The sequence below is a fragment of the Candida albicans genome, chromosome R (assembly GCF_000182965.3).
Source record: "Candida albicans SC5314 chromosome R, complete sequence".
NCBI lineage: Eukaryota > Fungi > Ascomycota > Pichiomycetes > Serinales > Debaryomycetaceae > Candida > Candida albicans.
Genome location: NC_032096.1, coordinates 672,724 through 695,712, shown reverse-complemented (window position 1 = coordinate 695,712; position 22,989 = coordinate 672,724). Strand labels below are relative to the sequence as shown.

At 34.8% G+C, this 22,989-nt stretch overlaps 12 protein-coding genes across 12 annotated transcripts; 10 read left to right on the top strand and 2 right to left on the bottom strand. All coding sequences in view use genetic code 12, as the record gives it.

Annotated features, from left to right (window-relative positions):
• Positions 1 to 348: 348 nt before the first annotated feature.
• Positions 349 to 1,839, top strand: HGT18 (Hgt18p; the record flags this gene model as incomplete). The annotated part of the gene is made up of 1 exon (XM_708165.2): positions 349 to 1,839. One exon carries the CDS (start codon positions 349 to 351, stop codon positions 1,837 to 1,839), a length of 1,491 nt encoding a protein of 496 aa, XP_713258.2.
• A 342-nt stretch (positions 1,840 to 2,181) lies between these two features.
• On the top strand, positions 2,182 to 2,982 carry RPL28 (60S ribosomal protein uL15; the record flags this gene model as incomplete). Its single annotated transcript, XM_019475522.1, has 2 exons — positions 2,182 to 2,230; positions 2,582 to 2,982. The coding sequence occupies 2 exons, from the start codon at positions 2,182 to 2,184 to the stop codon at positions 2,980 to 2,982; spliced, it is 450 nt and encodes a 149-aa protein (XP_019331067.1).
• A 560-nt stretch (positions 2,983 to 3,542) lies between these two features.
• CAALFM_CR03020CA (5'-deoxynucleotidase) lies at positions 3,543 to 4,325 on the top strand (the record flags this gene model as incomplete). The annotated part of the gene is made up of 1 exon (XM_710701.1): positions 3,543 to 4,325. The coding sequence occupies one exon, from the start codon at positions 3,543 to 3,545 to the stop codon at positions 4,323 to 4,325; it is 783 nt and encodes a 260-aa protein (XP_715794.1).
• A 323-nt stretch (positions 4,326 to 4,648) lies between these two features.
• On the top strand, positions 4,649 to 5,256 carry ERV1 (flavin-linked sulfhydryl oxidase; the record flags this gene model as incomplete). The annotated part of the gene is made up of 2 exons (XM_019475521.1): positions 4,649 to 4,746; positions 4,806 to 5,256. 2 exons carry the CDS (start codon positions 4,649 to 4,651, stop codon positions 5,254 to 5,256), a joined length of 549 nt encoding a protein of 182 aa, XP_019331066.1.
• A 196-nt stretch (positions 5,257 to 5,452) lies between these two features.
• On the top strand, positions 5,453 to 5,953 carry CAALFM_CR03000CA (uncharacterized protein; the record flags this gene model as incomplete). The annotated part of the gene is made up of 1 exon (XM_710700.1): positions 5,453 to 5,953. One exon carries the CDS (start codon positions 5,453 to 5,455, stop codon positions 5,951 to 5,953), a length of 501 nt encoding a protein of 166 aa, XP_715793.1.
• A 1,733-nt stretch (positions 5,954 to 7,686) lies between these two features.
• On the top strand, positions 7,687 to 8,715 carry RIB1 (GTP cyclohydrolase II; the record flags this gene model as incomplete). The annotated part of the gene is made up of 1 exon (XM_710699.1): positions 7,687 to 8,715. One exon carries the CDS (start codon positions 7,687 to 7,689, stop codon positions 8,713 to 8,715), a length of 1,029 nt encoding a protein of 342 aa, XP_715792.1.
• Positions 8,716 to 8,857: 142 nt separating this feature from the next.
• SRP40 (Srp40p) lies at positions 8,858 to 10,144 on the top strand (the record flags this gene model as incomplete). The annotated part of the gene is made up of 1 exon (XM_710697.1): positions 8,858 to 10,144. The coding sequence occupies one exon, from the start codon at positions 8,858 to 8,860 to the stop codon at positions 10,142 to 10,144; it is 1,287 nt and encodes a 428-aa protein (XP_715790.1).
• A 361-nt stretch (positions 10,145 to 10,505) lies between these two features.
• Positions 10,506 to 13,037, top strand: CAALFM_CR02970CA (TFIIH/NER complex ATPase/helicase subunit; the record flags this gene model as incomplete). The annotated part of the gene is made up of 1 exon (XM_710695.2): positions 10,506 to 13,037. The coding sequence occupies one exon, from the start codon at positions 10,506 to 10,508 to the stop codon at positions 13,035 to 13,037; it is 2,532 nt and encodes an 843-aa protein (XP_715788.2).
• Positions 13,038 to 13,179: 142 nt separating this feature from the next.
• On the bottom strand, positions 13,180 to 14,043 carry CAALFM_CR02960WA (uncharacterized protein; the record flags this gene model as incomplete). The annotated part of the gene is made up of 1 exon (XM_710691.1): positions 13,180 to 14,043. The coding sequence occupies one exon, from the start codon at positions 14,041 to 14,043 to the stop codon at positions 13,180 to 13,182; it is 864 nt and encodes a 287-aa protein (XP_715784.1).
• A 484-nt stretch (positions 14,044 to 14,527) lies between these two features.
• On the top strand, positions 14,528 to 15,109 carry CAALFM_CR02950CA (mitochondrial 37S ribosomal protein bS21m; the record flags this gene model as incomplete). The annotated part of the gene is made up of 1 exon (XM_710690.1): positions 14,528 to 15,109. One exon carries the CDS (start codon positions 14,528 to 14,530, stop codon positions 15,107 to 15,109), a length of 582 nt encoding a protein of 193 aa, XP_715783.1.
• A 637-nt stretch (positions 15,110 to 15,746) lies between these two features.
• Positions 15,747 to 16,826, top strand: CAALFM_CR02940CA (uncharacterized protein; the record flags this gene model as incomplete). The annotated part of the gene is made up of 1 exon (XM_710689.2): positions 15,747 to 16,826. One exon carries the CDS (start codon positions 15,747 to 15,749, stop codon positions 16,824 to 16,826), a length of 1,080 nt encoding a protein of 359 aa, XP_715782.1.
• A 160-nt stretch (positions 16,827 to 16,986) lies between these two features.
• CAALFM_CR02930WA (uncharacterized protein) lies at positions 16,987 to 22,743 on the bottom strand (the record flags this gene model as incomplete). Its single annotated transcript, XM_710688.2, has 1 exon — positions 16,987 to 22,743. The coding sequence occupies one exon, from the start codon at positions 22,741 to 22,743 to the stop codon at positions 16,987 to 16,989; it is 5,757 nt and encodes a 1,918-aa protein (XP_715781.2).
• Between the last annotated feature and the right edge of the window lie 246 nt (positions 22,744 to 22,989).

Genomic DNA, 22,989 nt, shown 5'->3' with positions numbered 1-22,989 from the left:
AAAGGTAGGGATTGGAAACAAAAACAAAAACAAAAACAAAAACACAAAAACCAAGAATATTACCGGGTGGAACTAATGCAAGCACTTGATCATTTAGCCTTTCTGAAAGGGATTTATTGTATATTTATAATTATGTATAATAACGAAACCCATTAGTTTTAATTGTATATATACTTGTAACAGTAACCACTAGCTTTTCCCCACGCGAAATTACACAAAAAGAGGAATTGTATTATCAACACAGGCGATAAAGCAAATTGAACCACTAAAAAAACTAAGAAACAAAACATTCCAGGGGGTAAAGGAAAAACACGCACAGTTATCCAATCAATTAACTACCATTGAACCATGGCGATCTCTATCCCAAGTGGATTGACACTTAATTTGATTTCAAGTGTATCAGTTATATGTTTGGGATCTTTACAATTTGGCTATCATATGGCAGAATTGAATTCCCCAGAATTAGTACTATCCTGTAAACGATCACAACCTGGCCCTGTCCCATATAGAGATTCTTTTTTTGGACGTAATGGGTTTAAACAATGTATCCCTATGACACCAGATCAAATTGGATTGGTGACTTCTATTTTTTCAATTGGTGGGTTATTCGGATCATTTTATGTTGGCCATTTGGCAGACAAATATGGTAGAAAGAAGACAAGTTTATTACATTGTTTGCTTTATATTATTGGTTCAACAATTAATGGTTTGAGTAATACTTACGCAAGTTTGTTGCTTGGCAGATTCATTTGCGGGTTGGGTGCCGGATCAGCTTTGGTTATTACTTCTATCTATATTAACGAAGTTTCTCCAATTGAGACAAAAGGGTTATTGGGGTCAATGAACCAATTCAGTATCAATATCGGGATCTTGTTCACACAATTGTTGTCATTGAATTGGTCAAATGATAATGATTGGAGATGGCTACTTTTCATGGCCGCATTCATTGCTGTTGCTAATGTTATTGTTGTATCAAGCTATTTGAATGAGTCGCCTGTTTGGTTGGCCAACCAGGGTGACACTGCCGAAGCCTTTACCATTTTACATCGTTTAAGAGGAGGGAGTTATTCTGTTGCTACTGACGAAGTCAATAGCTGGAAACTGCAGGGCAGAGGCACAACTCCTGAAAGTGATATGTTACTTGAAGAAGGTAATGGAAACGAACATAATTCAGGAACCGGTAGTAGTGGTGCTCCTGGTGGTAACTCGAACAAAAACTTGGTAACAGTAGTAGACTATGTGACATTACCTGAGTATAGAAATTCTTTGATTGCATCCACTGGTATTTTGGTATTGCAACAATTTGACGGGATCAATTCGATTATTTTCTATGGTGTATCAGTTTTGGTTTCTATTTTCCCCAATCATTCCATTATTATCAATTGCTTGATATCGTTAGTGAATGTTATTGTTACATTTATTTCTGCAACTATAGTTGACAAGTTGGGCAGAAAGCCTTTATTGTTGTTATCAGTCTCATTTTTAGGAATTGCAACGGTGTTAATGGGGTTGGGTATTATTTGGACAAGTTCTTTGTTATCCATTGCAGGAACATTTACCTACATTACCTTCTTTGCAATTGGTATGGGACCAATTCCATTTCTACTTGTTGGAGAAGTGACTCAACCAATTGCCAAGGCACTGGCACAAAGTTGGGGGACAAGTATGAACTGGATTGCTACATTTATTGTTGGCTATACTTTCCCAGTTTTAAAGGAATGGTTAGGTGGGTCAGTCTACTTTATTTTTACTGTAATGTGTTGTGTCAGTGTATGGTTTATCAAGACTAAAGTTCCTGAGACAAAGGGTAAGCATTCGTACCAGGAAGTCTGGAATTAAACGGTAGTTGCTTCCAGTATATATGGTGTTAATTGTGTTTTGTGTCTCTAAAGTTGCGTTAGGGCTTTAGCCCTAATCAATAGTAGTGTACTTTGTTTGAAAAAAATAATACATGCAAAATACTGCATATTAGAATTATAAGGGAATGAAAATGAAAAAAAAAGAATAATTTTGTAGATCGCATAGTGTGAGCGCGCACACACACACAAACTTTGTAGTGCTACAGTTTCTCTCTTTCCCATACACTCTCGCAGTCGCACGCTTGACAAAAGTTAATTAGAAATAGAAAAATTTCTCATTCCTTTTGAGTTTCCCACCATAATCAACTAGTAATAACCAACAATGCCTACTAGATTAACTAAAACCAGAAAACACAGAGGTAATGTTTCTGGTATGTACAATTTCACTAAAGTTTCATAGGATTAAAGAGTATTGAATGTTCAAGGACATATGGAGATTTAGAGAAAGCATGGAAAACTAATCGAAAATGAATAATGAATGGAAAATTTTTTAAACTGAATATCAGAATAAACACAACACAACAGATACAGAGTCATTATCACATTGATCATACAACCAAAGCAATGAATATGAATAGTTTGGGAAACCACAACATGCAAGTTATTTTTCAGAACAATCAAGTTTATCATTTACAGAAGACAGTTCCATCAATATGTCCAAAATACTCTTTGAAGTCAATTAAAGTCAAATGAACGAATTACTAACTTATTTTTTTCTTTAGCCGGTAAGGGTAGAATTGGTAAACACAGAAAGCACCCGGGTGGTAGAGGTAAAGCTGGTGGTCAACATCATCACAGAACCAACTTGGATAAATACCATCCAGGTTACTTCGGTAAAGTTGGTATGAGATACTTCCACAAACAACAAAACCACTTCTGGAGACCAGAAATCAACTTGGACAAATTGTGGACTTTAGTTGATTCTGAAAAGAAAGACGAATACTTGAGCAAATCATCTGCTTCTGCTGCTCCAGTCATCGACACCTTGGCTCACGGTTACGGTAAAGTTTTGGGTAAAGGTAGATTACCAGAAGTTCCAGTCATTGTCAAAGCCAGATTTGTTTCTAAATTAGCTGAAGAAAAAATCAGAGCTGTTGGTGGTGTTGTCGAATTAGTTGCTTAAGTTTTAAAGGGGTAGAATATCTTTTTATGTTTACACGTTTAAGGAGAATCAAATATATCAAAAACTGTATATTTAATATAAAGAACTCATAGTTTTAATGAAGTGTGTTTTTTTCCATCTTTTGAAGGACTTGTTGTAGTATGTATTAAATATTGCTCTTACTGTGTGTTTTATTTGAGTATTTGAGATGACTGGCTGTGTGTGATTAAACTGCCCTGCATGTAGTATCAGTTGATGTTTACAAAGTATAAAAATTCGGTTGTGAATCGATACGAATAAACAAAAAAAATACAGTAACAATTGGGAACCAACGTTCACCAATCATCCAGGTTGCAATCTGGTATTCACATATAAATACATATGATTATTCTAATTGAACCAATTCACTACTACTCCCAACACTAATTGGTTTTTTTTTATTTCGGGCTTTATATATTTATACAATATTTTTCTTCTTTTTGTGTCCACTATTTTTTTTGCTTATTTGTTTTGTTTTGATTTCCAATTATTCCTCCAGTCTTCCCTGTAAATTTTTTTTTTTTGGTTACCACTTTTATTCAATGATAAATTTTCTTAGAAAGAGAAATATACTGGATATTTTAATCAAGACTCACATCGGACTGACTAGACTAGGTTCAAGATCATTTCATTATAGTACCCGAATTATGAATTCCATTAAAGACTTGAGTGAAAACGTTTGGCAACCACAGGATGCTTTGCCTAAACACATTAAGGATTTACTTACTCCTGGGACCCAACCAGTTAATTACATGTTTGCATTTTTACAAATCATTAGATCATTGAAGTTTCAAAAAAGAACTGGTTGGTTGGATCATGGTATACCTGCTGAGGCAACTGAGAGTATAGCCGATCACATGTATCGTATGGGTGTAATATCAATGTTAGTTCCCAAAGAAGTGGACTCGAATAAGTGTGTCAAAATTGCCATTGTTCACGATATAGCTGAATGTTTGGTTGGTGACATCACGCCATATGCCGGGATCACCAAGGCGGAGAAGCACCGTAGAGAATTAGCCACCATTAATTATCTTAGTGATTTGATTAAACCTTACAATGAAGAATTTTCCAAAGAAATGTTGGAGTTGTGGTTGGACTATGAAGAAATTAGAAATTCGGAAGCCAGATATGTCAAGGATATTGACAAGTATGAAATGATTCAAACTGCTTGGGAATACGAATTACAATTTGGGTTGAAACACAATTTAGATCAGTTTTACACTGCAAGAGAAGCAATCAAAACTCGTGAAATTGGAGATTTGTGTGATGCATTATTAGAAAAGAGAAATAAATTGATTAAAGAGTTGAAAGCACAAGAGTCCTAAAGTGCTTGCGTGTGTGGGTCCTAACTAGAATCATAACAACAATGAGAAACCACTCGCTGCTACTGCATAATATTTATAGAAGAAGTATTCACATATTTAGATCAGAAGTTTGTATATTTTTAAGCTATATGGAAATTCAGTTGTTTATGTTGACGTAGTATAAGGTATACTTTTGTAAACACTTTAGCATCATGAATTTGTAAGCCAAAAGGCTTTTTGTAATCGCGCACCTTGAATTCGCTATTTTTCCGAATATTTCTAATCCCTACATTTTTTTTTTCACCGTACTCTAACATATCTCCTTACTTGTAAAGGCAAAACCAATGTCAACTACAGAAACGACAGAAAAAACCGAGTCTAATAGTAAACCAGAAGTTGGTTTCACTGGACGTAAGATTGTCTACGATAAAGATGGGAAACCGTAAGTAACTATTTTGGGTGTTTAATTAAAGGAGTATTGTTAACTAACATTCAATTTAGATGCCGTACTTGTAATTCCTTACTAGATTTCCAGTTTGCAAGTGGTAAAATCAAGAAATCACCAGTGACTCCAGAATCGAAGAAAGTGAACAAGTCAGAGCTCAAGTCGTATCCCCAAGACGAGCCTCCGGATGTTACTGAGTTGGGCAAATCCTCATGGACATTATTACATTCAATAGCAGCCACATATCCCGAGACTCCAACCACCAAACAGCAGCTGGATATGAAACTGTTTATAAACTTATTTTCCGGATTTTACCCCTGTTGGTTTTGTGCTGAAGATTTCCAAAAGTATATTGCCAAAAATGAACCAAAAACAAGAAATCAAGAGGAATTAGGGAGATGGCTTTGTGACGCTCATAATGAAGTTAACAAAAAACTAAATAAACCTCAATTTAATTGTGATTTATGGAAAAAAAGATGGAAGGATGGCTGGGATAACGAAGAATAAAGACGTATTTACCCAAATATTGTCAGAGTAAACTTGTATATAGGAGATCAGTGTGGCAAAGTAAATAGATTTTTCTGTAGCAACAGCAAAATAGACAACAAACATAGAAAAGGAAAAAAATCAGGACTGCAATTGAAAATGAGAAAATAGCAACTATCTTCAACAGTATATATTTTCTAGCATATCATTAGCAAAGATGTTTAGCAGACAATTGGCAAGACAAATTGAACGTAACAAACACGTTAGAAACTTTTCATTGACCCAATGGTTCAAGTCATGGAAAGAAGCTGCCCAATCACAGCGGTTGATTTATCCTCCTCCAGCCTCGCAATTCACCACACAGAACAGAATTATTGACACATATATCACCAACAAGCAAGAATTATACACATACCTTTCTGTGAAGCCACCCTTGTTATTAAATTTCACGTTTGCTACCAAGGAGAACAACAAAGTTACGCAAGCTTTATTTGATGTTTTGAGTGACAAGTCCAAATACCCAAATAACGAACCAGTTTACCTTGTAAATATTTTAGCAGATTCAGAAGGTGGAAGAGAGTTAATGCTAGATTACGTTGTGGGATCCAAAATACCTAGCATTATTGTTTTAAAACATCAATTGCCGAGTGGGAAATATGTCCCAGATTTAGAGACTTTTACAGAACAAGATTTAATTGAATGGTTGAAACATATTTGAGACTGTAGCAAGCGTAGGTGAAGGCAGGGGAGTATCTAAATAGTAGCTTAAATAGTTGTCGTGTCCTAATGCAATATACATTACAAAACGTTGTTATTTCCGAACATGTTTCCGGAATGTTAATCCAATGAATGAACAGAATCAACACTCCTTGTAGTTGCCACTTATTGGACACGTAAATAAATAAACTCAACTGTATCAAGATAAGTTTCATCTGAAAGAAGGGGTAAATTCCTTATTTTGTGCATAGGAGAGGCGTTGTTATTATTATAACTTTGTTGATATAAATTTCAACTGCAAAATAAGTGGTTGCACATTGATTTTTCATTCTCATTGGATGTCACGTTATCTATTCGACCACCAGAAGCTTGTAATTGGCTGAAATACCTATCCGTATGACAGCCGATTCACAAGGTACAACACAATAGAAATGCAAGAGCTAAAAAAAAAGAAAGATAACAAATTTCACTTCAACCCTTCCTGTGATTGTAGTTTAAATGTTTTTAACAGGAGTAACAATAGTTAGAACAAAAACAACAATGCAACTGAAAAAAAAGGAACTGTGAAATTTATAAATAAGAAGAAGAATTATACTAATAACGGTTTTACTTGAGATTGAAGAATGTACAAATCTTGTTAATCAAAATTGATTGGCGTTTAATAACAGAAATAATGAGGCTATAACCCGATTTCCAGAAGAGTAACCAGTTACATGAACGATGAAAATAAAACAGTTTATTGGCAATGGTTCTGATTTCTATTTCTTTCTGTTGAATTTTAACTTCTTGTTTGCTTGATAATAAGGGCAATTGGTAATGAAATTACTAATTTGTTGGTTTGTGTTACGTAGAATTACTAAACTTGACAGCTGACACTGCACAAAAAAAACTGCAGGTGAGAAACAGCCATATAAAAAAAATCTAGTATTAGTAAGAATTCTCCAGAAATCGGATTTCCAACTAAAAATTGGAAAATAAAGCCACTAGCCGCAATGCTATTTCAAATCTATAATACAATGAAGATCAGCAACAAATGATACTAGTACTACGAAGACCGATATTCAATTTTAGGGGCAGATTCATTGATGATGAATTAATTTTATTCTCATTCCTAACCAGATTTTAGTAAGGTGCAAATATTATTATTTCATCTGTTACACCCGAAAAAGAAACAAACCCAAAAGCACGAGTGGTCTATAAATGAATCATCAAACACTACTGTTGAAAATACCATCTTTGGTGTGGATCTGAAGATCTTATTAAATTCAACACTCAACATTTCTGATTATAACATCAATTTAGCATTCCTTGTAGATTACCATTCCACGAAAGAGTAATCTTGAATCTCTTTTCGTATTAAGCAATTCTGTCTTTAAATCATGTGTTTTAAAACACCCCACCGAAAAATACCGGAAATGTAAATTATGCGATCGCCATAATTTATGGGTGGCCCACATGAAAAAAAAATGAATGGAAAAAAAAAATGGCACTCTCACATAGAAAAAATTATACTCCATTATAAATTATTCAACAATTATATAAATTACCATTGATTTGTCCTTGTGTTTGGAATTTTTTTTTTTATACTTTTATTGTTACTAAGCTTTTAATATTTATTTTTACAAGTTTTGGGAATTTACAACATTTAGATTGTTAGAAAAGATCAAATAAGAACATTTTACAAATACAGAATCTACCACAACCCATTTAATAAATTTAATTGCGCTGATTCAAATGACATCGATAAAACATCCAAAACCATCTACTGTAAGTGCTAGCAGCCACGGAATACGCACTCCACCAACAGTTTCCACATCCCCAGATTTGGATGTCAACAGAATCCCCATGGTGACACCGAAACCGTCAACAAATAATTTGCCAGTTACCACGCCACAACCCCCACCAGCAATAACGCAATCAATGCGTAACAAAAGTGGTTTGCCTGACAGTTTACCACATGTTAAATGTTTAGCCAGAGCACGTATCCCAACAACACAGGGACCAGATATCTTCCTACACTTGTATGAAAACAATATTGACAACAAAGAACACTTGGCAATTGTGTTTGGAGAGGACATTCGATCTCGCTCATTGTTTAAACATTATCCTGGAGAAACTCAACAAGACAGAATGACTAGAGGTGCTTACATTGGTAGATTGACACCTGGAAGAACCATTGCTGATTCAGATGGAACAAATGAATTGAAGTTTGACAAAGATGGTAACTTGATAATTGACAGTTTGACATACACGGATCCAACTTTGGTCAGGATACACAGTGAATGTTACACTGGTGAAACTGCATGGAGTGCACGATGTGATTGTGGTGAACAATTTGATGAAGCTGGAAGAATAATGGGAGAAGCGGGCCATGGATGTATGGTATATTTGAGACAAGAAGGTAGAGGTATTGGTTTGGGTGAAAAATTAAAAGCATATAACTTACAAGATCTTGGTGCCGATACAGTGGAAGCCAATTTGATTTTGAGACACCCAGCTGATGGACGTAACTTTTCTTTGGCCACGGCTATCTTGGTTGATTTGGGTCTAGTAGAAATTAAATTGTTAACTAACAACCCAGATAAGATTGTTGCCGTTGAAGGTAAACACCAAGAAGTTAAAGTGTTAGAAAGAGTCCCAATGGTACCCTTGAGTTGGGGTAAAGATGGTAAGAATGGTATCAAAAGTAAAGAAATTGAAGGATATTTGAGCACCAAAATTGAGAGAATGGGTCATTTGTTAGAGAAACCCATCAAAATCTAAATTCAAACTAAAGAAAAAAAAACATTGTTATGGAGTTGATGAGATATTTAACAATAATGTATATTTACATACTTATAATTTGATTTGTACTTTAATATATACACATATTTTTTTTCGGTTCAATTTATTAACTAGTAATTGTATGGGTGAGTGTGGCTGGGGAGAGGGAATATTTAGCAGCCAGAGGAAAAAGAGACCAAGATTCGTTTTTGGGCTCATCTCTCTCTCTCTCTCTTACTCACACAAAAGAAGAGCTACGATTAAAGTTTGCCCAAATGGGTTGGAAAAAAATTTTTTTTTTAATTTCTTTTTTCACCTCTTAAAGAGTCAATTATTACAACTACTACCAATAGCAAAGATGAGTTCCAATACTCAAGATTTAGTTTTAGCTTATATTAATGATTATGTTTCCAGAAATGAAGAATTGTCAAAGTTGAAGAAGGCATTATCGAAATTCTTAGCAGGCAAAGAATTACCAAAAGTTTCTAAACAGTTGGAATCCATTATTGATGAAGTGGAAAATCAAGAAAAGAAAAGCAAACCAAGAAACTCATCATCTGATAGTGAAGACTCTTCATCTGAGAGTGAAAGCTCCACTTCGGACAGCGAAAGCTCCTCCTCAGATAGCGACAGCTCTTCCTCAGACAGTGAAAGTTCTTCCTCAGACAGTGAAAGTTCTTCATCAGACAGTGAAGACAGCGATGACGAGGAAGACAAGGAAGACAAGGAAGCAGAAAAAGATAACAAAGACAGCGAAGACAGCGAAAACGAAAAAGTGGAAGAAGACAACAAAGACACCAGCTCTGATTCAAGTTCCAGTTCCGACTCAAAATCTGATTCAGACTCAGACTCAAGCTCCAGCTCTGATTCAAGTTCTGACTCTGATTCAAGTTCTGATTCCGACTCCAGCTCCAGCTCTGATTCCGACTCCAGCTCCAGCTCTGATTCCGATTCAGACTCAGATTCTGATAGTGACAGTGACGACAATTCCTCAGAAAGTAGTTCTGAAGACGAAGAATCATCTAGTGATTCAGAATCCAAAGAGGAACAAAAACAACCAGAAGACAAGAAAAGAAAGCACACAGATGATATCAAAGAAGAAAAACCAGTTAAAAAGTTCAAAAACGAGTCAGAATCATCAGCATCATCTTCTACTGATTCAATTCCTGCAACTCCAGAACCAGAATTAAAGCCAGGCCAAAGAAAACATTTTTCTAGAATAGATAGAAGTAAAGTTAACTTTGAAAATTCAGTATTACAAGACAATACTTACAAGGGAGCTGCAGGAACTTGGGGAGAAAAGGCTAGTGAAAAATTATTACAAGTCAGAGGTAAAGATTTCACAAAGAATAAAAATAAAATGAAGAGAGGAAGTTATAAAGGAGGTAGTATCACTTTAGCTAGTGGGTCCTATAAATTCGAAGATTAGATGCAGATATAGATTGGATATATATTTATTTTTCATAGTTTGAGCTTTTCTTCTACTTCCAACAAATACTAAGGAATAAAGGAAAAGACTATTTAATAAAGGTGTTTTGATTGATTGATTAAACATTATTTGCAATGAAGTTGTTGTAGTAACAAATTGTTTGTAAGTTTATCGCGCACGACTATACATAATGGCATTTTGTTAACAAAACAGAGACAGAAACAGAATATTAGTCTTCATGATTTGCTTAAGAGGAGAAAAAAAACTACCAAAATCAATCCATTTTTCTTAGTAATCATAAGAAATTATACTTTCTTCTTGTTAGTATTTGCTTATCACTAATCATACATTCTAGTCTAATATGTCAAGTCGAAATAGAGAACCGGTTAACTATGCAGATCTTGAAGATGAAAACTTTTCAGATGAAGACGTGTATGTGAGCAACAAGACAGGTGCCAAGGATAACGATGATGATGAGTATAATACGCCATCACAGAAATCAAGAAAATCAACTGGGAATAATTCCAAAAAGCGTAAAGCTCAGGAGTCAGTGGATTCATTAAAACAGAATTTAGATGAAACAAATTACTCCGATAACGAATTAATAGAATTAACTCCTGATGTACCAGCAGATTATATTCCTGATGCGGTTTCCAAAAATTTTGGCAAAGGTGATTTTTCATATTTGAAACTAAAACCAGACCATTTTTCAAGACCAATATGGATATCACCGAATGATGGAAGAATCATTTTAGAATCATTTTCGCCCTTGGCAGAACAAGCACAAGATTTTTTAATCACTATTGCTGAACCAATATCTAGACCTAGTCATATCCACGAATATCGAATAACAGCATACTCTTTGTATGCCGCCGTTTCTGTGGGGTTGGAAACTGATGATATCATACTGGTTTTGAATCGATTGTCAAAAGTCCCGGTTGCGGAATCAATTATAAATTTCATCAAAGCAGCAACGGTGTCGTATGGTAAAGTAAAATTGGTTTTAAAACATAATAGATATTTTGTTGAAAGTACACAAGCTGATATCTTGCAGATGTTGTTAAAGGATCCTGTTATTGGACCGTTACGTATCCAGTCTTCAGAAAATATCGTCACCAGTAATGGATTGATTACTTCGGCATCAGAACCCTCTAACATAGTTATACCGGGGACTAAGAAAAACGATTCTACAAAGGAAGACCCTGCAAACAATGGAGCAGAGGATATATTTGCATCAGTTGTTGGCAATAGAGATGATGACGATGACATGGATACTATACATTCGTTTGAAATAGCACACGATTCTGTGGAAATCGTAAAACGTAGATGTCAAGATATTGAGTATCCGGTTCTAGAGGAGTATGATTTCCGTCATGATGCAAGAAATCCAGATTTGGAAATTGACTTGAAACCATCAACCCAAATTAGACCATATCAAGAAAAGTCATTGTCAAAGATGTTTGGTAATGGTCGTGCTAGATCAGGGATTATTGTTTTACCTTGTGGGGCGGGGAAGACTTTGGTGGGGATCACTGCCGCTTGTACTATCAGAAAATCTGTTATTGTGTTGTGTACGTCATCAGTCTCGGTCATGCAATGGAGACAACAATTTTTGCAATGGTGTACTATCCAACCAGAAAACGTAGCTGTCTTCACCTCGGAGAATAAAGAAATGTTTGCTAGTGAATCTGGGTTGGTGGTGTCGACATATTCAATGGTGGCAAACACACGTAATAGATCACATGATTCGCAGAAAGTTATGGACTTTTTGCGTTCAAGAGAATGGGGGTTCATTATTTTAGATGAAGTGCACGTTGTGCCAGCTCAGATGTTTAGAAGAGTGGTTACGACAATTGCTGCCCACGCCAAGTTGGGATTGACTGCCACTTTGGTGCGTGAAGATGATAAAATTGATGACTTGAACTTTTTAATTGGTCCCAAATTGTATGAAGCCAATTGGATGGATTTGGCCCAAAAGGGTCATATTGCCAATGTTCAATGTGCTGAAGTTTGGTGTCCTATGACAGCAGAATTTTATCAAGAATATCTTCGAGAAAATGCCAGAAAACGTATGCTTTTGTACATTATGAATCCAACTAAATTTCAAGCGTGTCAATTTTTAATTCATTATCACGAAAAAAGAGGAGATAAGATTATTGTGTTTAGTGATAATGTTTATGCGTTACAGGAGTATGCATTGAGGTTGGGTAAACCATTTATTTATGGGTCTACTCCGCAACAAGAAAGAATGAAAATTTTACAGAATTTCCAACATAATGATCAAATCAATACTATATTCCTTTCTAAAGTTGGTGATACCTCAATTGATTTACCGGAAGCTACATGTTTAATTCAGATTTCCTCACATTATGGGTCAAGAAGACAAGAAGCACAAAGATTGGGTAGAATTTTAAGAGCTAAAAGACGTAATGATGAAGGTTTTAATGCATTTTTCTATTCATTAGTTTCAAAAGACACTCAAGAAATGTATTATTCAACTAAGAGACAGGCGTTTTTGGTGGATCAAGGTTACGCTTTTAAAGTTATTACACATTTAAGTGGTATGGAACAATTGCCTGATTTGGCTTACTCATCTGCTCGTGAAAGAAGGGAGTTGTTACAACAAGTATTGTTGAAGAATGAAGATGCAGCAGGGTTGGAGATTGGGGATGATGCTGATACCAATTTTATTTCTAAAGAAAAGAGAATGCGTTTAGAACAAGAACGAAATGGTGGTGGTGCAACTTATTCATCTGGTTCATTGGCAGGATTGGCTGGTGGTGAAGATATGGCTTATATTGAGTATGGTAAGAATAAGAATAAAGAATTGAGAGAATCTCATCATCCATTGATTCAAAAAATGTATTACAAACAAAATAAAGCCAAAAAATGAGTTACTACACTAAAGTGGCTACGTTGGTTTTAGTAAATGCTCGAGTTTATTTCAATACACAATTAATGAAACAGAACTATATATATAGAACATTTGTTGTGTTGTATAGTACAATAAGTTTATATTACAATATACTTTCATTTCAACATGCAATAAAATCTCCAAAATCGTCATCCTCGTCGTCATTACCATCATCATCATCATTAGTATCGTGGTCAAACTTGTTAGCATTTTCTTTTTCAAACTCTTCTAATTCTTTTGAAGTTTTTTCATAATAGCTAAACTCATCAGTAATATTCTGATTTTTAAACTCTTCAGTCAACTCATGAATGTCTTCTTCTTCCTCTTCTTCCTGTTCTTGCATAATAGTTTTGAAATTTATTATATTTACAGCATATACCATTCGATCATAATAATACAGTTGCAGTTCATATTTGAATCTAGCATCATAAACAGCCAACATATATTCAAATTGAGCAGCCATATCGGGATTTTCAAATTCCAATCCGAGTGCAACTTGGGGTAAATCATCTGGTGAATGATTACGGTAATATGGTTTATATCCTGAATTTGGTAGTTGAACTATCACTTTGAATTTATTACTTGAAATTTGTTCAATAGTATTGGTTCCATCATGGCTTATTTTGGTAACTTTTTGTACATCAACATTAGTTGCAGTCGTTGTGGATAAATTTAAATCTTCAACAACGGGACAATACCATGTTTCTCCCCATAGATATCGTCCATTTCGAAATTCTAATTTACTTTTCATTTTCAAAAATGGATGGATTATGAACTTATCGTTTTTCGTTTGTTCAAATCCTTCCATATATGAGTTGGATAATTGTTCTTCCTCGATGAATAGTAATGATCCTTGCCATATTTTGTTTCGTTCTGTAAACTTAATAGTGGATAGATTATCTGTGCATGGTATGGAATATAGGCTAGCTCCGTCTTTACACTCAAATAAAACTTTGGAGCGATATGTTTTTAGATCTGATTTCATAATTAATGACAATAAAGAATACTATGAATGGGTAATCAATGATTTATACAGCAGAGGGGAATCAATCATGAAATGGATATCTCACAATAGGAAGATAAATGTTTTGGGGGATTTAATAATCGTGAGAATGCAAACACAAAAGATACAAAAAAAATTCCTTCAATAAATCAACCCTAATTGAGTACTAAAAAGGGGTTATGCAATGTTAATTGAAGTTTCAATTTGGTGGTAGTCGTTGTGATTGTTATATGATTTTGACTTGTAATAATATTATTGTTATCACGGAACTTTGTAGATAAGGTAGTGTGTATCCGCTCAAACCACTTTTTTCTCCATACAGACACAGACATATTCAGAACACTAATAATAATTTTTTTCTTCTTGGTTCTCATTCTTCTTCTTTCATAAAGAAACGAAAAAAATTTCATCACATACAAAACTTCTTTGGTGTCAGTGACTTTAAGTTTCATTTACACCAAGCAAAATGATGAAAAGTATATTGGGAAGTGGCTTGATTAATAATATAGCCAAGAGTTCATTGAATAAATCAGTATTAAGACCATCGTACACACCTATTCGTTTCAACTCAAATAATGCAAACTTGGACCAATTGAAAAGCATATTCAATCAATTAAACGAAAAATCAACTACTACCAATGATTCACAAACTAAATCAACTTTAAATATCGACGACTTGTTAAGCAATTCAATTCTTGAAACAAGAGAAAGACCTCAATCAAATTCATTTGGTGTATATGACAAGTTTGGATTTGAACAAACAAGACAACCAACACCTCGTGAAGTTGCTAAGAATATCCGTGAATTTGGTGTGAATGCAGGTAGAACCGTTGATGTTAGTTATAATAATATATCAAGATCATTTGCTCAAGTCAAAAGAGTAGTCAATGATAATAAAATAAGGTATTTGCAAAGAATTCAAAGCAGATTTATCCGTCCTGCCAAATACAGAAAACAATTGAAAAGAGAATGGTGGAGAAGAAGATTCTCTCAAGGGTTCAAGGAATTATTGCATGACGTCAACGATGCAAGAAGAAGAGGCTATTAGAATATATTGGCTGGAAACTGCAACAATACAACTTAGGTAATCTTGTATATAATTATTCAATGCATACACTTTTCTGTTACTGCTTGTTTCTACAAAGTATAGTTTGTATGGTGTCACGTGATGGTAGTTACACGTGACCGATTAAAAGTTAAAAACATTTTTTCTCTCATCCGCACACTTTGTTGCTTATCTTTGAATGAAAGATTCTTGGTTAAGATTAGGCGGTTACATAACGAACAAACAAGAAAAAAAAAACAGTGAATAAAATGTCAAAAAATGTTTCACATACAATCTCCGTTTCTCAACCAATTATTTTTTATCAATTACTACTCCCTCCAGAAACAGGGTATTTTCATTTAAAGGTTTATTGCTGATTTTCATAGTTTGTTGCGGTATCATTTCAATTGTTACGGAACTGCTGATGAACAATTGAGTCATACATTGTCTCACTTTATCTCAACCACAATCGTTTTTTCTTTCCCTTCTTTGTAAAAGCTTTCTGCTTTTTTTGCAACAGAAGAAAAAAAAAATCTTGATTTCAAAGGGTATCTCAATAACATCCCCCGCTCAGCAACAACAACGTGCTCATCACTCAAGATCTGATTAGATCTGAACCACTATTTCATAATTTGCCCAAATGTCTTCCGATCTTGAACAAACAAATAATCCTCCCATGCGAGGTATACCGGCAATTACTGGCCCAATAGATTACACCAAGGCATTTCATGTTTTCCCCAAAGAATTACAACCATTCCGTAATTCTATCATTGCATATGGAGCATCCCTATTTTCTACATTAGTGGGATTCCCCCTAGACACTGTGAAAACTCGAATGCAGACACATAAGAATTTTACAAGTTATTTTGATTGTGTTAAAAAGACATATGCTAAAGAAGGTGTACGTGGGTTTTTCCGAGGTATTTGGGCACCAATCATTTCAACGTCATTATCTAAATCTTTAAGTGTTTCTTTATTTACCACAGTGAAACCATATACATATGGACTATTATATGAGACACCCTGGACGAAAAATATTGAAAGCTCGCATCCATTTTTACGAAATATTCCTGTTTGTTTTATATCTGGTTTAATTGCAGGTGGTGGTGTCTCTTTATTTGCTTGTCCATTCGAATTTACTAAAGTATATGCTCAATTGGAGAAATTAGTGGCGAGTAAATCATTGAAAGAATTATCAAATTTAAATAATAATGGTGGCACCAGTTCTGCACAATTGACAACCAAGTTCAATTCAGTGAAAACACCTTCTACAGCGGTAATTGTGAAAGAAATCTTGAAATATGAAGGAATCAAAGGATTGTATTCTGGTTATAAATACCATTTGATGAGAGATTCAATTTCTACTGGGTTTTATTATTCTATTTACGAATCCATGAAATGGTCGATAAATAATTTTATAAACAAAGATCCTTCGATTTCTTCTCCATTTTCAGTGTTATTGGCTGGTGGGATGTCTGGTGTATTCAGTTGGGTATTAATTTTCCCGATAGATACAACTAAATCTATGGTGCAAAAAGATGCTGTGACAAACATTTTACGACGATCTCATGGACTTGAACCCTTACCTCCTAAACATAGAAAGCTACAAAAATTTGAAAAAAGAGCTTATCGGGGGCTAGGAATTTCGGTTACAAGATCTTTCATTGTAAATATGGTGTTCTTCGGGGTGTTTGAATTAGGTATGACTTATTTGGCTTAACCAAAAACTTTTACAAGACATAAATAAATCAATCATGTCGTTATTACATTATTCAATTTTATACATTTTGGTACTATATTTACATACTGTCATTTCACATAACAACATTTTTTTTATAGACTTTTAATACATTATCAGATAAATTTTGAAACAAGAAAAGTTATCTTTTTCTCAGACGGCCTCTAGATTCATCATTTTTATATTGCAGACGAGAACTTGAATTGACTCTTGAGTTTCTTTCATTTTCTAGTTTAATTTCCTTTTCAAGTTTTAAAATATCTTTCATGGATTGCTTGAGTGGGGATTTTGATCTAGTTCTCGATGCTGGACGGTCTCGTAATTCAATCGAACTCACAGGAGAAGACTGTAATGAGAAAGAAGGTTTACTGTCTTGACTTCTTAATCTTCGACCACGACGAGTTGACTCATCCTCATTGCTTTCTTCACTGACAGCGTTAGGATCCAATCCAAGCTCTTCTAACTCTTCTGGAAGTAAACCCATAAATCTTTGTTTTATAGATTGTTTCTTCTTTGAATTATCTCTCACCTTGGGAAGATTGATTTTTTGTTCTTCATTTTGTACATCAGAGTCTGTATCAAGGTTATTTTCAACTTCTTTCTTAATATTCATAACACTCCTATTGTTTTCCACAGAATCGTCACTTGTATTTAAACCCTCAAGTAAATTTTTAGTTTCCACTTCAGCTTCTTCATCATTTGGTTCCTGATTCTCTGTCAATCTCGACTCATTAAGTTTGTCTGCTTGTATAAGTTCCAATTCATTTGTGATCATGTGCAGCCATTTTAAAGTTCTTCTTCCTCTTCTTCTAGTACGACGTTTCATAATTACAGGTCTTCTGTACTCAAAGATTTTCTTTGAGGAAATAATCGATGCTAAATCTGTTGGTTTTTCTTCATTGAAATTTGCATCTGTACCTAGTTCAAAAGGTAAGTCTAAATTTTCATTGTCCTGATAGATCTGTTCAGCTTCATCTCTGTGTAATTCTTCACTGTCAGCTTCTTCTATAGTTTCCAGACTTTCCAGTTCTTTCTCTAAAATTGGGATTTCTATTTTATTATTAATATCCATTTCAGTGCCAGTTTCGTTGTCATCATCAGTCTGGTTTGGTGATGATTCTTCGGTGTTGTTCTCAAAATTTTGACTAATTTTGTCCTTCCTATTAAATATTCCAGTTACAAAACTACCAACTGCTGTTCTTAATCTTTTCATAGATGACTCCAGGTCACCCTCATTTCCACGCTTTCTAGACAAATTAGTTTTTTCAACTGTATCTTGGTCATTGTCTAATTCGTCAGTAATAGGATTCAATTGTGGATGTTCTTCATCTATGTCATCTTCATTAGATTCTGGCTCTTCCGAATATCCCACATCTTGATGTCCTTCAAATTCCGGTTTAATAATTGGATAATGTTCAACGTCTTTGATGTCAGATTGATCAACTGATTCTTCCTTAGCATGGTTTTCCAACTCAACTGTGTTAAAATCACTTTTAACACTATTGTTCTTTGCCGGTTCTTCATATTCATCGGCAATTATTTGCTCTTCATCTGAGCTGGATTCTTGTTCAACATTAAGCTGTTCAACGTCTTCCTCTTCTGATGAGTCATTTGAACTATCAACTTCGTCTTCGCTAGATACTGGCACTAAATTATGGGTTTTATAGTCACTCGTAATTTGATTGCCAAGATCTTCTTCATCGACATCTTGCTCTTCATCATTTTCAGATTTTGAAGAAATCTCACCAGAGTCCTCGCTCAGTGATGATACTTGTGAATCTTCAATATTTTCAAGTTTTGGTACTTGTATGTCATCATGTATCTTGTCAACAGATGAATCACTGTATAATTCTGATTCTGATTCTGATTCTGATTCTGATTCCACCTCTACATCATCTTGATCATCATCATCAAAGTTCATATCAATTTTGACTTCCTGAACTAATGGTTCCATGTCTTCTTCATCAGTGACATTCTCCTGGTTAACAATTTCTAACTCCACCTCTTCATAGTTTTTAGGTACCGTTGGTTGTCCGTTGTATATTTCTTCCTCGTCCAAATCTTTAGGCGTATCCTCTCTCACTTCTTCTGCGGCACTTGCATCACTTGAACTATTCTTGAAAATACGGTCAAGGTTTATATTTTCAAATTGTTCATTTTCTGGTACGTTTTCTTCAATATCTTTGGAATCCAGTTCTGATTGTGGTGTTGCCGAATCTTCGATCAAATGATTTTTGGAGTCTGTACTTTCAGAAATTTCTGCTTCTTTGACCAAACTGGTGGTTTCTAAAGTTGATTCAGTTTCCGATTCCACCGATGATTCTTCCGAGTCGCTTTGTTGTTCATATTGCAAATTCATCAGTTGAGATTGTAATTCTGGTGTAAGCAATCTGGTTAATTCATCTTCTTGGAGTGGACTTTCATCTTTTGTGGCAGTTTCTAACTTTTCTAGAGGTGAACCTGATTCCAGACTTTCTGAGTCGACTTGATCAATTGGTGCTAGTTCAGGTATCTCAATTTTGTCCAATACAACTTTCTCTTCCTCGTTCTTTTCTTCAGATTGGCCAGGTTTTCTAACTTCTTCAAAGTCATGTATTTTTTCTTCTTGATTTCTATCAGATTTAAAATTTTCTCTTATTTCTAACTTCTCAGACTCAAGTTGTGGTTCTTCTTCCTGTTCCTCATTGCTGTTAGGCACTTCGTTTTCAAGTTCATGCTCCAAAACTGGTTTTGTCTTATTTGCCTCATCTTCTATAAGCACATCATGTTGTATTTCTTCTAGATGCGCTTCCTGATCTTGTTTTTCTTCCTTTTTCTCTTCTTCTTCTTCATTCTCCTTTTCTTCTTCACTGTATTTCACCTCTACTTGTAACTCTTGTTCCTGAGTATCTTTACTCTTATCAAAATAAGATTGGGTTTCTTGATTGGCACTTTGGGAATCGACAGTTTCTTCTTCAGGTATTTTCTCTATTGTTGGTACAGATATATTGTAGTCTTCAAAATTGTGTGACACAATACTTTCATGATTCTCTACCTTAAGGGAATCTGATTGAGCGGGTTGCGTTTCTTCGTCTCTTGCATTTTGTGATTCGGCGACTGGTAACTTATAATCTTCTACTATTGGTGGTTCAATAATGGTTAAATTCTCTGTTTGATCCACTGTAGTTGTATCTGGTTCAACTGAAGGTTGTTCAATAGTTTCAGTATTTTCACAAATTTCCATTGCATCTTGTAATTCTGGGTCAATCAAAACACTGCTTGTCAAAGACTCTTCCTCTAGTTCAAGTTCTTGTGGTTCATCAGACTCATTGGCAGTATCTAATTGATGTACTTCGTCATCTTCCATTTCAACATCATTCTCTTCACTGCTCAATTGTAATACTTCAGGTTCTTCTTCTTTTCCTGTTGATTTTACTTCACTGAATTCTTCATCTTCTTCAACTTCTTGAATTTCCACATCTTCAACAATTTCCATTTCTACCACTTCATCAATATCTTCGACTTCATCAATATCTTCCACTTCATCAATGTCTTCAACATCATCAATGTCTTCAGCTTCGTCAATATAGTTAGCTTGACCAATATCTTCAGCTTCATCAATATCTTCCACTTCATCGATATCTTCAGCTTCATCAATATCTTCAGCTTCTTCATTGACTTCAATTACTTTGTAATCTTCTGCTTCATACTCCGATTCCACATCTTCCTCTTCTTCGATTTCAGAGGTATCATACTCTATTATTGGCTCATTTTTCTGTTCCCGATCTTCTTCCTCGTCCTCTTTTTCTTCTTCTTTTGCGTGATTAGATTGATTTAGTTTATCTTCATGAGATTCCACGGTCGGCACCAACGAATCATCATTTGCATGCTCGATTGGCAAATGCAACTCTCGTTCTAATTCTTCTACTGCATTAATTTTGATATTATATTTTTTTTCTGTTTCTTTCAATTTCTGTAAAACAATTTCTGGTTCTTCTTCTTCAATAGTTTTAAATATTGGAATTGGTGGATTTATTTCATCTGACGAAGAATAAACTGATTCATTATCTTTATGTTGATTTTCTTGATGATGTTGACCATTATCATTAATAGGATCATCTTGATTTGGTAAAGTCACTTTTGGTTTCATTGACTCAAATTGACTTTCATCAGCTAGTGAGCCTTCTGATCGGTTTTCATCGAAATCATTGACAACTGCAACCATTTTTTCATTGCTTAATTCATGAGCATAAAATGGATCAGGAACTGGGGCGAGTCCCTCAGATCGATATGATACTCTTGTGGAAGAATCATTGTTTCTCTTAGAGCTGTGAACGGTACTAATGTTGTTATTATGGTTATTCAACTGAGATTGTTTGCCCTCTTCTGTTTCAGTATTTGGCGAGTGCAAAACAGGAACATTGGTGTCAGTAAATTCTGAATCGGCTATATATCCAGATTGTGAGTGTTTTGATTTGTGTTCATGAATTTTACCCTGCAAAAGTGCTGTGGCAGCAAAATCTAGCAATTCATTGTTTGAATAAAATTCAAGCCCAATACCTGCTCCTTCCCTTTCTCCCTCCTCTTCTTCGTGTCCCGCTTCATACCCTTCAACGACTGAATCATCGAAATTCTCACTCTCCAGGTGATTTTCATTTTCATTGGACAGGTCACTTTCCAAATCTTCGTCGGCTGAACCACTTTCATTACTATCTCTACTGTCGTCTTCGGTGTTGCCTAAATCAATTGTCTCAACTGGCTTTCCCTGATGGGTATTTTGTGCAAAATAATTGGCTTCGTCGTCAATTTCATCTTTACTGAGTTCTTCTTGATCTGTGTCCTCTTCTTCTTCTTCTTCTTCTTCTTCTTCGCTATCGTTATTATCAAAAGTTTCAACATGGCCATATTCTAGATTATCTGACAATCGAGGTCTACCATTAACTATCGTGTAACCAGGTACATTCGTTATACCATATCCACGTTGCTGGTGTTGTGCGCCGGTTCCATAACTATATTGCTCATCGTCTTCTTCTTCTTCGACCTCATCTCCTTCATCTATAATTTCGTCTTCATCTTCCTCATCTTCATAATTGGAACTACCTTGAACTTCATGAGCTTGTTCATCAATAAATCCGTCAAATTCGTCTCCCTCATCCTCATTTACGTCTTCTTCTTCGTCATATTCGATGTTTTGATTATAATTAGTACCATAATCTATTCCACTCATTTGGAAATTATTGTTATAACCATGGGTCATTTGAGGATATTGTAACTCTTCATGGAATTGACCGTAATGTTCTTGTGTTGTTGGTTGTTCCGATACTTCCTCTTCAGGTTCCAGTGACAAAATCTCAATAATTTCATCATCGTTGTCATTATCTTGCTCTTCCTCTTGTTCATCTTCGTCATTACTATCTATTATTTCCTCTTTTTGTGAATCTTTTTGTGGATAATGACTATCTTGAACCTCAAGAAGATGACCCAATTTTTCATAGTCCTGATCAAAATGCATCGACAGATATTTATCAACTGTTGCTTGTTTTTGTTTTCTCGTTAACTCATCATTGGTTATTTCATTCAATTCATTTTTTTGATGAATTATCAATTGTTCATATCGAGATTTTAAACTATCAATCCAATCAATTACATCCTCGGCATCTTTTGCTTTAAATTTGTTATTCAGATGTATTTCTGTGTTGTTGATACTGGTAGTAAAGCTGTTGGTAGTTATGTTGCCATTAGAGTTGCTAATGGATTTTCCATTGGTGTTATTCGGTAACGCTGGTAGCGGTGTCAGATGAGATTGAGGGGTAGGTGATGGTGTGGTCTTTGTGTCTGTTGATGATAGCTTTGCATGTCGTTTGTTGGGATATATTGGGTTAATATTGAATGGTGAAGGAAATTGTTCTGAATCACCCATCCTAATGTAAAATTGTTATATATCAATTGTAATGAAAATTAAAATCAAATAAACAATTCCTGAAGTAAACTAGAGACAATTGTTGATATATAGGGAAATAAATGAGTTTCACTATGCTTCCAATGTTGTCTATTCTGTGATTAGAGTATCAATGACAATGGTATTTCTGTAAGATTTGTTTTTTTGTTCTTTTTCTTCTGGGTTTCCAAAAATTGAAGAGTTTGTGGTTAAAGTTTTTCGCGATTT